General features: G+C 42.8%; 1 protein-coding gene across 1 annotated transcript in view; it reads right to left on the minus strand.

Moving 5' to 3' along the window:
* Window positions 1-1,445: 1,445 nt before the first annotated feature.
* LOC103089763 (histone H3.1-like) overlaps window positions 1,446-12,887 on the minus strand; it is an 11,698-nt gene continuing 256 nt past the window's right edge. The window contains exons 2-4 of the mRNA XM_007471262.1: window positions 12,560-12,887; window positions 2,938-3,334; window positions 1,446-1,930 (exon numbers count right to left, since the gene is read on the minus strand). Of these exons, the coding sequence (XP_007471324.1) occupies window positions 1,499-1,930; window positions 2,938-3,334; window positions 12,560-12,887 (1,157 nt within the window). The 3' untranslated portion in view covers window positions 1,446-1,498. The remainder of the gene's footprint in view (window positions 1,931-2,937; window positions 3,335-12,559) is intronic.

Here is a 12,887-nt window from a genome sequence, read left to right on the forward strand (position 1 = left end):
TCCTTCCAAACGGTCTACAGTAACCCAGTTAGTAACAACCTTTCTACATTCCCAAATAACAGACTGTATAGTTTCAGAACAAAATTCCTTACTTCTTTCCCTTCAGCTACCAGTTTAGAAATAGTGAAGAACTTGTTACTTCCACAAGAAGGGAATATCGTTTCAATACAGAATATAACACTGCTGTTTTGTAGGGATGAGAAGAAAGTGAAGACAATATTTTCTGCAATAGAGAACTTTCAAGCTTACAGCTGATTTTCATGTTTTACTGACAAATATGAGGTACTTTCATAAGATTTGATTTAGAGATTAAGATAGGGAATTTAGGAAAACAGAAAAAAAACCCTTTTATTTTATTTTATTTTTTTTTCTTGCGTTATGCGGGCCTCTCACTGTTGTGGCCTCTCCCATTTGCGGAGCACAGGCTCCGGACGCGCAGGCTCAGCGGCCATGGCTCACGGGCCCAGCCGCTCCGCGGCATGTGGGATCTTCCCGACACGGGGCACGAACCCGCGTCTCCTGCATCGGCAGGCGGACTCTCAAGCACTGCGCCACCAGGGAAGCCCAGAAAAAGACCCCTTTAATGGCGTCTGCTGAAAGGCTCATGATTCCTGCATTCGAGTTCATTCAATTTTTTCCTACTCAGAGACCCACCCAGCTGCCTCTGTTGGTTGCTTTGGCCCTTTGTAGAGAAGACCTGGTGGGTAAAGACCGCCACCAAGTTCTCAGGAGCTGTCAAGGTCTTCCCTTTGGTGATAAAGCTAATAACCTAAGCCTTGGCTCCATTTTAGGGGTGGTCGTGGTATATCCGTGACAATCCTCAACAAGGTCCTTGTGGTTGCTAGCGAGCTGGGCCTCACAATTCTGGTGAGCAAGGGCACCCTGGTGTAGACCAAGCGTTTATCCACGCCTAAATGTACCAAACCTACACAAAATACACCAAACGGAGGTGTGCAAGTAAAGCCGTGGAGGCAGTTCCTACACTAAAAACTTAAACATAAGCTTTTTAGGACTTCCCTGGTGGTGCAGTGGTTAAGACTGCCTGCCAATACAGGGGACACGGGCTTGAGCCCTGGTCCAGAAGATGCAACATGCCACGGAGCAACTAAACCTGGGCGCCAGAACTGCTGAGCCCACGCACTGCAACTACTGAATCCAGTGCTGCAACTACTGAAGCCCTCGCGCCTAGAGCCCGTGCTGTACAAGAGAAGCCACTGCAATGAGAAGCCCGCGCACAACGAAGAGTAGCCCCCGCTAGCCGCAACTAGAGAAAGCCCATATGCAGCACTGAAGAACCAACGCAACCGAAAAAAAAAAAAAACACACCATAGGCTTTTTAAAGAGCTTAATTCCGAGACTGTCTCCACGAAGGTCTCTCGGGACTGCGCAAAATTTGTGCTCTTAATGACCAAGTACTACGGCACCTTTTATATGATAAAGTGATTGGCTCTGAAAAGAGCCTTTGGGTTTTACTTATCACTCGATTAAGAAAGCCAATTTACGCCCTCTCCCCGCGAATGCGGCGAGCAAGCTGGATGTCCTTGGGCATGATGGTGACGCGCTTGGCGTGGATGGCACACAGGTTGGTGTCCTCGAAGAGCCCCACCAGGTAGGCCTCGCACGCCTCCTGCAGCGCCATCACAGCCGAGCTCTGGAAGCGCAGGTCTGTCTTGAAGTCCTGCGCGATCTCGCGCACCAGGCGCTGGAACGGCAGCTTGCGGATCAGCAGCTCCGTGGACTTCTGGTAGCGGCGGGTCTCGCGCAGAGCCGCCGTGCCGGGCCGGTAGCGGTGCGGCTTCTTCACGCCGCCCGTGGCCGGCGCGCTCTTGCGGGCCGCCTTGGTGGCCAGCTGCTTGCGCGGCGCCTTGCCGCCGGTGGACTTGCGAGCGGTCTGCTTAGTACGAGCCATGATGAAAGATTGCAAACACTGCTACAACTACAAGCCGTGCTGTTGCTCTTATTTATACAGGCGAAGTCCTCCTGATTGGTCCGAATCTTCAAATTCCGCGCCGTAAATTAAGTAACTGGATAGGCCTTGTGATTGGATACCAGGTCTCACTTTAGAAAATCTAGATCTATTGCAGTATGCTCTATATTTTCTCGCTTAAAGTCCTCCGCCATTTATTCACCCTGTATGTTACATGTTTTATATATACCTTAATTGGTTTTGTTTTAATCCCCTTGTTCGGGATTAAGTTTGGGAAGAGACGAAAATGAACGTTCCAGAGGTCTGAGCCCTTTCAAAAACTCCGGTTTTGAATGTAATTGATCGAGTCCAGTTTCGTCACTTATCAAAGGTTCTGATTTTGAATAAACGTTTATTTTAGCAATGCAAGCACCATATTACATAATTCCCAGCTCTCCAACAAATGCTGGCATCACTTCCAGACACTGTTCCTAGAAAACATGAAAATACTACCGCCGACGAAATGTGACGATCCTTAATTCTTCGTAAAGCTTAAGTGTTGCCGAATTTGATCAAGCCGAATTGGGAATGCCAATGGCATACTTTTGAAAACATTTATATATTTAGCTAATTTCTATGTTCTCTTTTCTAGAATTACTAACCCGGTAACTGAATTTTGGCAGAAAACTAGTCATAAATTTGTATCGGGCGTTTGTCTCTTTAGGTCTGGATCTAGAGAGAAACAAAGCTCACAAGTAGATACTTAAGGACAAGACATTAATTTTTTGCACTATTTTGAAAACGAAAGTTATTTTTTCTGATGGTGGGGGGATATCTAGTGTTAGTTCCACTTAAACAGCCAATCAAAAAGCAGATTTGAAATCACCTTATTTGCATAAAAGATTTCTACTGGCTGATTTGACCCAATCAGGAATTGAGATCGATTAAGCACCTATTTGCATAGAAGCCCTACAAAAATAGGCCAGCATTGTAACAGGTGTTGTCAGTTTTTGTCTGTTTGATAACTTTACACCATGCCTGAGCTGGCTAAATCTGCTCCTGCTTCCAAGAAGGGCTCCAAGAAGGCGGTGACCAAGGCGCAGAAGAAGGATGGCAAGAAGCGTAAGCGCAGCCGCAAAGAGAGTTATTCCGTATATGTGTACAAGGTGCTGAAGCAGGTCCACCCAGACACCGGCATCTCGTCCAAGGCCATGGGCATCATGAACTCGTTCGTCAATGACATCTTTGAGCGCATCGCGGGCGAGGCGTCGCGCCTGGCGCATTACAACAAGCGTTCGACCATCACTTCCAGGGAGATCCAGACGGCCGTACGTCTGCTGCTGCCTGGGGAGCTGGCCAAGCACGCCGTGTCCGAGGGTACCAAGGCTGTCACCAAGTACACCAGCTCCAAGTAAATGTTTCCAGGTGCTGTTAAACCCAAAGGCTCTTTTCAGAGCCACTCACACTTTCAAAAGGGGCTCTAATGCTGCATACTATTTGTTTCTAGAGAGAAGTAAGGTCAGGTTTGAAAATTGACTAGGCATCTTTACCATTCTAATTTCTTCAGAGATAGGGCTCTTTTTACTAAGAAATAATTTTAGCAAGCACAGAGCAGAGAAACGGTTTTATATTAAGAACTGAGAAGTCAGTTTTAGTTGCTAAGCTATTAAGAATTTTAGCAGTCGAACCATCAAATGATTGTGAAATCTTTACTTATTCACGTAATAGAGAAAAGGAAGGGGTAAGAAACCTCAAGTAGCCTGGAAATATAAAACCTTGATTTTTGGATACAGTCCTTGGCTGGCAGCCCAGTGAGTTAGTCAGTCTTCCCTTAAGGCTGATTGGAATTAGCAACAATACAATTTCAGCTACAGATTTTCAAAATACCATGAGACTAAGGATCATACACGACAGGTTACCTGCAATGTCGATCAAAGCTCTTTAGTTGCTCTCCTTATCAAAAGTGGACTTTTGATAAGTCCACTCTCATGGCCAATTCTCTGCTGGATTGGGGAGGGTCGGGGGGAGTTGCAGAGTATTGTGAGGTCATAGATCTGAGTGTGCCCAAGATTCTTCTCTAAATGAACTCTTGAGTGGAAAAACTAGGACTCTGAGTTTATTCATTCATTAACTGAGAGCCTATTAAGTTTCAAAAAGTGACAGGTACTAGGGACAGAGCAATGAGCAGGATAGAAACAATCTCTCTCCTCACAGGGCTCATAGTCTAAAATGAATATTTAGACAGTACCCAAACGAACAGAAGGGAAGTATCAGTCTAAATGTCACTTGCGCATTGCCAAAAGCTAAACTGACTTAACCTTAAATTTTTAATTTCTCTGGCGGCAATTCTGGAAGGGAGGTGGAGTAAGGGAGATGGCAAGGGAAGAGGAGACAGTAAAAGAGAGAAAGGAATCACAATGTGCAGAGTTCAAGTTTGTATTTGTGGACTATGGTTAACAACAGATGTTATATATTTACATTTTCAGGTTACCATGTTTTATCATTGGTCCACAAGAATTTTGTATTGGTCCTAGTGCTGTGACTTACTGAAATGTAGGATCTTACTGAAATGTAGAAAGGAATACTATACTAACAAATCTTGTCCATTATTCCTCTTAAAGATTCTCCTTAATAAGATTTCTTCTCTTTTTAATGTGCACCTGTATGACTTAGTATTAGATACCCCTAGAAGTGACAGACAGCCTAAAATAGTCAGTGGTTAAGCAAAATTAAAGTCTTTTTCTCTCTATGTAGCTCAGGCCTGGAATGGGCGCTCCACTCTCCTTAGGGAACTCATCCCTTTCTATGTATAAGGTATGTTCTTTCTATTATTTGAAAATATTCTCAAATATATTCTACTATTCAATTCTACTATGGAGAGCCTACCAAGAACAAACTGGATGGATGAAATTCATAAATATTAAGTAGGTAATTCATAAGTAGGAAACATAAGAAATGTTGGATAGGTAAGCAAGGCATTTATGAGATACAAAATTCAGAAGCTGTATTTACTGTAAATCATTAAGTTAGTACCTCGTGAGATGTTAGACAGAGAGAAAGTAGAGCTTGTGTGTGCTACATGGAGATATAAAGTGATGAAAGAACCAAGAAGTGCCAAATATTTGTAAGACACTAAGTATTTATGAGTTACCCAATATTTATGAGTTCTTAAACTGACCACCCATTGGTGACTCCCATTTTGGTACCATTTGCCCTCTACAGACAACATGCACATAAAAGACATGTTTGCTTGGTATGTCACTGGTGACCTCCCTAGATGGCTGTATACTCAGCCCTGCATCTCTCCAACAGAGCAAGCATGTGTTGGCTCCAAATCACTTCCATCTGCTGGACCCCTTTGCTCAAAGTCCAACCTAGTTCTCAGCAGAGAAGAAATTCAAAGGAAGATAGGGAGTGAGAGGAGAGAGAGGGAGAGGGGAGGGTCAGAGAGAGATAGTAGAGAGGGAGGGGGAGGAGAAGGGGGAGAAGAGGAGGAAAGGGCGGTTTCACATGAAAAGTGAAACCAAGGATTCAACTGATCTTTTGCAACCTATCCGAAATGTGTTCATTTGTCCAGTATCTTTTCTCTTGTTTCTTGCTATATATTTAAAATTGATTCAATAAAATTAATCAGGGAACTTAAATTGGTCTGTGAGACTTTATGTTCTATGACCTTGGAAATGGCCTGCCTGGTAGTGTATTGGGAGGCTACCACTGCATTCAGGTAATTTCTCACTTGTCATTCTAGTTGTCATTCTTAATAAGATATGGTCCCTGTTACCTAGGACATATAACATTGTCCTATAGAGCAAATAATAATGTATACAAATATAGAACAGTAATGAAATATGCTTAAAATTGAAGGGCTTTGAGGTTCACTACCTGGGCTGAAATTTGTTGTCACCATTTACTAGCCAGGTGACCTTGGACATTATGCAGAATCATGCAGAATCATGCAGAATCACTCAGCATGCTTCCCCATCTGTAGAGATAATACAGTAACTCTTATAGGTGACTTGCTCAAGCATATGTAGTGTTGGGACTACCCCAGAACTCTGTTGTTTCAATGCTCTGTCTACCACTATCAGGAAAGAACAGAGGACTTATGCATAGTGATTTTAGAAAATACACAGGTTTTCTGGAAAGAGAATTAGAGCAAGTGTGGATATCTGAGGTGACAGATACAGGGCCCCAGTTCTGCACAGATAAACTCTATAAACCTTCAGAGGTAGAGGCACACTGGCTGTTAACCTCTTCTTCCTGAGCCCTCAGAGACCTTGTTTCCCAGCTTCCCTTGTAGTTGGGTGTGGCTTTCTTAGCCCACATAGCTGAGTTCCTAACAATGGAATGTAAATAAAAGTAAAGTTTGACATTTTCAGGTCTGGGGCATAATAACCTCCCACGAAGACTTTCCAAGCTCTTTCCCCTCCCAAGACAAAAGTGTTTTAGAAACAAAAGAGGCCCAAAATAGAGTTATATCATCAGACCAAGACTTAATTACAGTTTTGGCTTCCCCAGGAATGAAATCTTAAACTAGTCAAACAGGAATTGCCTGCTTAGCACCAGTTAGGTAATCAGCCGGACAGACCCCTGCCAACCCCTAAAGGAAAGCAACCTTGCAATAATCTACCCACTTTTTTTCCTAGTGTAACTTCCCTGTTCCTGCTCCCTTCTGCCTAGAAAAATCTTTTATTTTGTACAGCTCCTCACAGCTCTCTTCTATCTGCTAGACTGGATGCTGCCTGATTCATGAATCACTGAGTAAACCCAATAAGATCTTTAAAATTTACTCCATTAAATTTTATTTTTTAACATGTGAAAGCAAGGTGTTTAGGATAATTGAGACACAAAGATAAAAGGGCACCTGGGCTCTAGAACCACTGCTTGGAAGAAAGAACTACTTGCTGATCTAGAACACCCTTTTTGGAACTCATAAAAGCAGAGAATAAACTTGCAATAAGCCGTAAGGTTGTCAACTGAAAAAATAATAATAACCTAAGAGTTGAGATATATATTCAGCAGGTATATGGAGGACTTAAGCCCAGGAGGCAGCCTCTCAGATAGCTCTGAGGGACTGGTCCTGAAGAGGTAAAGGAGGATCCAGGATATATAGGAGTTTTTGAAAAAAAACAAAAACAAACAAAAAAAAACACAGAAAAGTACGTAGTTGGAACGTCAAAAGATTACTGTTAAAGAAAACAGCCATCTCAAGTTAATGAAGTTAGCCCTTTTCTATATCCGGGAAGATGCAAGAGTCTGGACTCATTGAAATCATTCCTTTGATACAACCATCTAGGGCCAGTATCCTGTTTTTCTCCATCCTGAATCCCCTCAGGGTGCACAGGCGAGCGCGGTTGCAGGAGCTGACTTGATGGCCGCCACATCCTTAGTTTACTGATATGGCAGGTGACATTCTTCGTCCACAAGGTTTGGGGGTTTATCTTAATATACCCTCCACCAAGGCAGGATCCCAATCTCTATTTTCTAAAAGGAAGTTCTCTTACTTGCTGGATCTCAAACCTTGTAGAACCAGATAGCTAGCTACATTCTTTAGTTGGCAAAGGATAGAGGACATTTTCTTCCTCCCCGACAGTTTCATAGTTATCTGGCAAAACCTGAAGGACACCAGTTTTCCATTCTTTCCTTGAACACTACTTATTAAAAATGAAAGTAATTAATAGTTTACACTCCATAATGAAAATCCCTGCATTTGGACTGCAGTCTCTCCCAATAGGAAGGGTTCAGAAGAGATGTGATCTCTTAGTTCTGTGCCAAGACACAGCTATAGCTCAAGATCTGCAGCTGAGAACATGTAACACCTTTATCATAAATAAATAAATTTATTTTAATTTTGTTTTATTTTTAAAATCATGGGTTTGGCCATCAAATCATCACCATTTTGAAGGTTTTAATATAGAGTTCAATTAGCCATGAGCCAACAGATGAGCAGTTTTATTTATATTTGGAGACTTATCCATAATTATCCAATGTAATCTCAGAAAATTTACTTGTTAGAGTGTATAAAGCCTTTTTAGAAGTATTACATTTCAATTCTCTTTTTTCTGAAAAGTAAAATGATGATGGTGATTATTTGGAACCTCAAAATATCTTACTTTTTATTTTAAATAAATTATCAAATAATTAATGGTCTTTCCTTAATGACTGGTATCCTTGAATCAGGCTGGCAGTCCTCCCTGGGATTAGTACTCATCTCTTCCTGCCCCGGCCTCAGTTTACCATCTGAATTAGGTGTGCTCAGGAAACTAGAACAATACTTTTGGGGGGAAAAAAATGTGTAAAATCACTGCTGAGCTTGAGACTTGGAACTCCAGCTTGAGAAAACAGAAGAGGAAACTGGTTCTATCTAGTTGGTTATCAGACCTGCGACCATCATTCCAAGTGATGCTCCCAACATAGGACCTTCACAATCACGGTTTCTTCTGTGTGGAATGATCTTCTTACAGATGTATGAAGACCCCTCTCCCTTCCAAGCTTCATGACACTGGCTTTCATGTCTCATCTCAGTTGTGAAGTTTTCCCCACCCACCTTATTTAAAATGACAACTATCCACCACCCATCTCCCACTCTGTGGCAGTCCTTAATCCCCTTGGTCTGTTTTCTTTGTGTTTTCTTAATCCTCTTTACCTACCAAAAGACTGTTTATCTTTGTTATTTTCTGTCTCCCACAAGGATCGTCTGTGAGCTCCGCAGAGTAGGATCTTTGCCATGTTATGCATTGCTCTTTCCAGCACCTAGAACATTGTTGAGCACGTAGTAAGCACTCAAAAAGTTTTTGATGAATGGATGGATGAAGTAAAATGGACATATGCACATAACACAAAATGTCCATCCATTCTCTAGTGCTGGAGATAAAGTCCATGACAGTTTTATCCAAATGAACCCCTGTGAGAGGTAGTTCCCCTCACTATGCTTCCATTTCCTCATCATCATATTTGAGCTGATAATGGCCCCCCAACCCACAGAGTTATTGTGAGGATTAAATTAAATAATCCATATAGGCACTAAATTACAGACTTTGAATTGATAAAATCATGAATCTGGACAGTTCCCAAGGCCGGTATTGTTAACATCTCTACTTGGCAAATGACATAATAAAGACCAAGAGTGCTACATGGACCTTGCAACTCAGGGGGCTTGTATTCAGCCAGAAGGTCACTACTGACTGACCTAGTGATATAAAGCTGGATAGCTCACCACTGTTCCTGATACAAAAACCCCTGGCCTGGTTCCTGAAGACATTTGATTTTCAATTCAAATAAATCGTTTGTTACCTGAAGGTAAACAATTTGCCTGTGTCCATAAAACTAGTAAATGGAAGTACTATGCTATGAGTCACCTTTAACCCCAAATGTTTATATTTTATAAATGATTTTCTCTTTTCTCCCTAACTATAAATTCTCCAGGTCAGCTTCTATTTTCAAGGTTTGAATAGCACAAAATAAAGAAAAATGGGCCTTGATTTTTGTGCTGGAGCACAACTGAGACCACCTGAAAATAAAGCAGAACCCGATTAAATGAGAGAGAGGGACACAAAAACTCCTATGTGCAACTCCTCTCAAGACCTTTCATCTCACTCAGAGCAAAAGCCTAATTCCTTACCGTGACTTACAAGCCCCTGCATGATCTGGCTTCCTTTCATTTCTCTGCCATTATTTCCTCCTACAGCGCCCAACCGACTCCAGTCCACATAGCCACCCTGGCAACTCAACATTCCTCCTCCTCTCCCTCTTTTTTTTTTTATAACTTATTTATTGATTGATTTTTGGCTGCGTTGGGTCTTTGTTGCTGCGTGCGGGCTTTCTCTAGTTGCGGCGAGCAGGGGCTACTCTTTTTGTTGCCGTGTGTGGGCTTCTCATTGCGGTGGCTTCTCTTGTTGCGGAGCACGGGCTCTTGGCGTGCAAGCTTCAGTAGTTGTGACACGCGGGCTCAGTAGTTGCAGCACGCAGGCTCAAGAGCGCAGGTTCAGTAGTAGTGGCACACGGGTTTAGTTGCTCCGTGGCATGTGGGATTTTCCCGGACCAGGGCTCGAACCTGCGTTCCCTGCATTGGCAGGCAGATTCTTAACCACTGCGGCACTCACCAGGGAAGTCTCCCGTTTTCTCTTTCCACAACTTCTTCCTCACAACTCTTTGCTGAAATAACTACCTCCTTACTGCCGTCTTCATTGGTCACCTTATCTAAATTTCAACTCCCCATGACAATCCTTATTCTTGCTTTATTGTTCTTCTTGCCATCTAACATATTACATATGATATTTATCTGATTTATTGTCTATCCCAGGGTCAAATGTAAATTCCATGAGAGCAAAGAATCTTGTTTGTTTTGTTCTCCAAGTGTATTCCCAGTGCACAGAAAAGCATCTGGCACATTGTAAACTCAACAAATGTATGTGGAATAAATAAATTTAAAAAGTCATCAATGTTAAATGTTGTTTGTTGGGGGAGTAATCATGGCATCACAATTAGGTTTTAAAATAGATGTATATTAAAATATTGAGAGAGGAAATGATATGATTTGCTTGACAATAATCAAGGTAGAAGAGGTATAGATAAATTTGGCCAGTGTTGATGTTGAGGCTGGGTGAGGAGTACGTAGGGTCTGTTAAACTATTATCTCTACTTGCATATATTCTCAAATGTTGCATAATAAAAAAATCTTTTTTAAGTTTTAAAAAATGAAACAATATCCAGGGTGGGTGGTGGGGGTGGGGAGATAAATTCCTAAATAATTTTTTTTTTTTTTTTTTTTTTTTTTTTTTAAGGCTATGGAGAAAGGCCATCTGAAAGACCAAACAAGACCTTGTGCTAATCTGTACAGGAAAGCACAATGTGAAGACAGAGAGGTATCCACTCTCCAGGATGTTCCTCCTTGTAGCATCCCTGAAAACCTAGTAATGTCAACCACTGAAAGCAGCTACATTTCTCAATATAGACACACATTAGCCCTGTCCTCAGAAATTGCTATAAAAGCCAAATACTATTTGATTCATTGCAGTGAGATAAACTGTCATCAAGCAAGCCAGAAAGTCCTCCTTTGGAACTACAAGGAAAGCCTGATTCAGTTAGGTAACTCCTTGCTAAGCCTGGAGTCCAACAGGAGCTAACCACAAGATTGGAATTTATTCAATATTTAGTCCTGGCCCTAGCTACCTATTGGAAGCACCTGAGTTTTAATAATTACTGTTGCCTGGGCCCACCTCATACAATTATAGTCATACTGATTGGACCCCAAGCAAAAATATTTTAATAAAAGCTCCAGGGCTTCCCTAGTGGTGCAGTAGTTGAGAGTCCGCCTGCCGAAACGGGTTCGTGTCCCGGTCCAGGAAGATCCCACATGCCGTGGAGCAGCTGGGCCCGTGAGCCATGGCCGCTGAGCCTGCGCGTCCGGAGCCTGTGCTCCGCAATGGGAGAGGCCACAACAGTGAGAGGCCCGCGTACTGCAAAAAAACAAAAAAACAAAAAGGTCCAATTGACTGTAATGTGCAGTCACCACTGAGACCACTGATCCATAATGAAATCAAACTCTAGAGGCACCTTGTTATGTGCAACTGCTTGACAGAAATTTCATTCTATTACATAAATAAGTGTAGTTTGCAAATGCTTTCTCCTGGTAAGAGTTCACAGACAGGCTGCTTTTCTTGATGAGACCAAAAACACCATTTAAAAAAATAGACTTCTTAATCTAGCGTTTGTAAGAATCACGGGGTGAACTGGGTACAACGTAGATTCTGACTCAGTAGACCTGGGTTGGGTCTGAAAATCTACGTTTCTAGCAAATTCCCAAGTGATGTACATGCTGCTGGTGGTAGACCACACTTTGAGTAGTGAAAGTGCAGAAGCCAGCAGGGTTCTGTCTTGGGTTCTGCTACCAATAAGTTTATTAGAAATCCTGACTGAGAGGTCTAATTTTTTTTTATAGAAGTCAACTATCAGCAAAACAATGCTCTCACTGTTCTCTGTGTAAAAGGTCAAACATTTCACGGGAAAGCCAAAAAACTGTTTCACTTTTAACTTGGCAGAGATTGGAACTGAGCAAATTGAGGTCTCAAGAGACATTAGAAAGCAACGAGAAACGCTCTAGCTTCTCAGTTGTCAATGCCCAAACATGTGGGAACACAGCTTTAGGAGTAAGCAGCAAATCCACATCCACCTTCACCCAAATTCAGCGTTTTGTGGGTAAAGCAGCTCACCTTTCATACATAATCCACATACTCAAATAACCCGACCTTCACATCACACCGATTACTGCCCCTTCCAAACTACCTAAAACACGGCTTAATTCTATTACCAAACCTACCTATCCCCCAACTCCACCTGCATGTGTTTATTACACTTCTCACTCGAGACAGCAAAGTTCCTACTCTTGAGGAACTTTTGCACATAACCTACCAATTGAAGGTATACAAAACTGCCAGAATTTAATTAACTCAAATAGTACAGACACTTGTAAAGTTACACGAAATTCCCAAAAAACAAGTTTACCCAGCAACTCATGAGGAAACTTCCACCTTCACATCCTAAACCAAAACTCATCGAAACAGAACAGACTAAGGGACAGCTATTTTAAAGAAAATGTGGGTGGCTCTTAAAAGAGCCTTTTTAGTTGGATTGAGATAGCTGAGGAAACTTTACGCCCTCTCCCCGCGGATGCGGCGAGCAAGCTGGATGTCCTTAGGCATGATGGTGACGCGCTTGGCGTGGATGGCACACAGGTTGGTGTCCTCGAAGAGCCCCACCAGGTAGGCCTCGCACGCCTCCTGCAGCGCCATCACAGCCGAGCTCTGGAAACGCAGGTCTGTCTTGAAGTCCTGCGCGATCTCGCGCACCAGGCGCTGGAACGGCAGCTTGCGGATCAGCAGCTCCGTGGACTTCTGGTAGCGGCGGATCTCGCGCAGAGCCACCGTGCCGGGCCGGTAGCGGTGCGGCTTCTTCACGCCGCCCGTGGCCGGTGCGCTCTTCC

Source organism: Lipotes vexillifer, unplaced genomic scaffold (genome assembly GCF_000442215.2).
Source record: "Lipotes vexillifer unplaced genomic scaffold, Lipotes_vexillifer_v1.1 scaffold56, whole genome shotgun sequence".
NCBI classification, from domain to species: domain Eukaryota; kingdom Metazoa; phylum Chordata; class Mammalia; order Artiodactyla; family Lipotidae; genus Lipotes; species Lipotes vexillifer.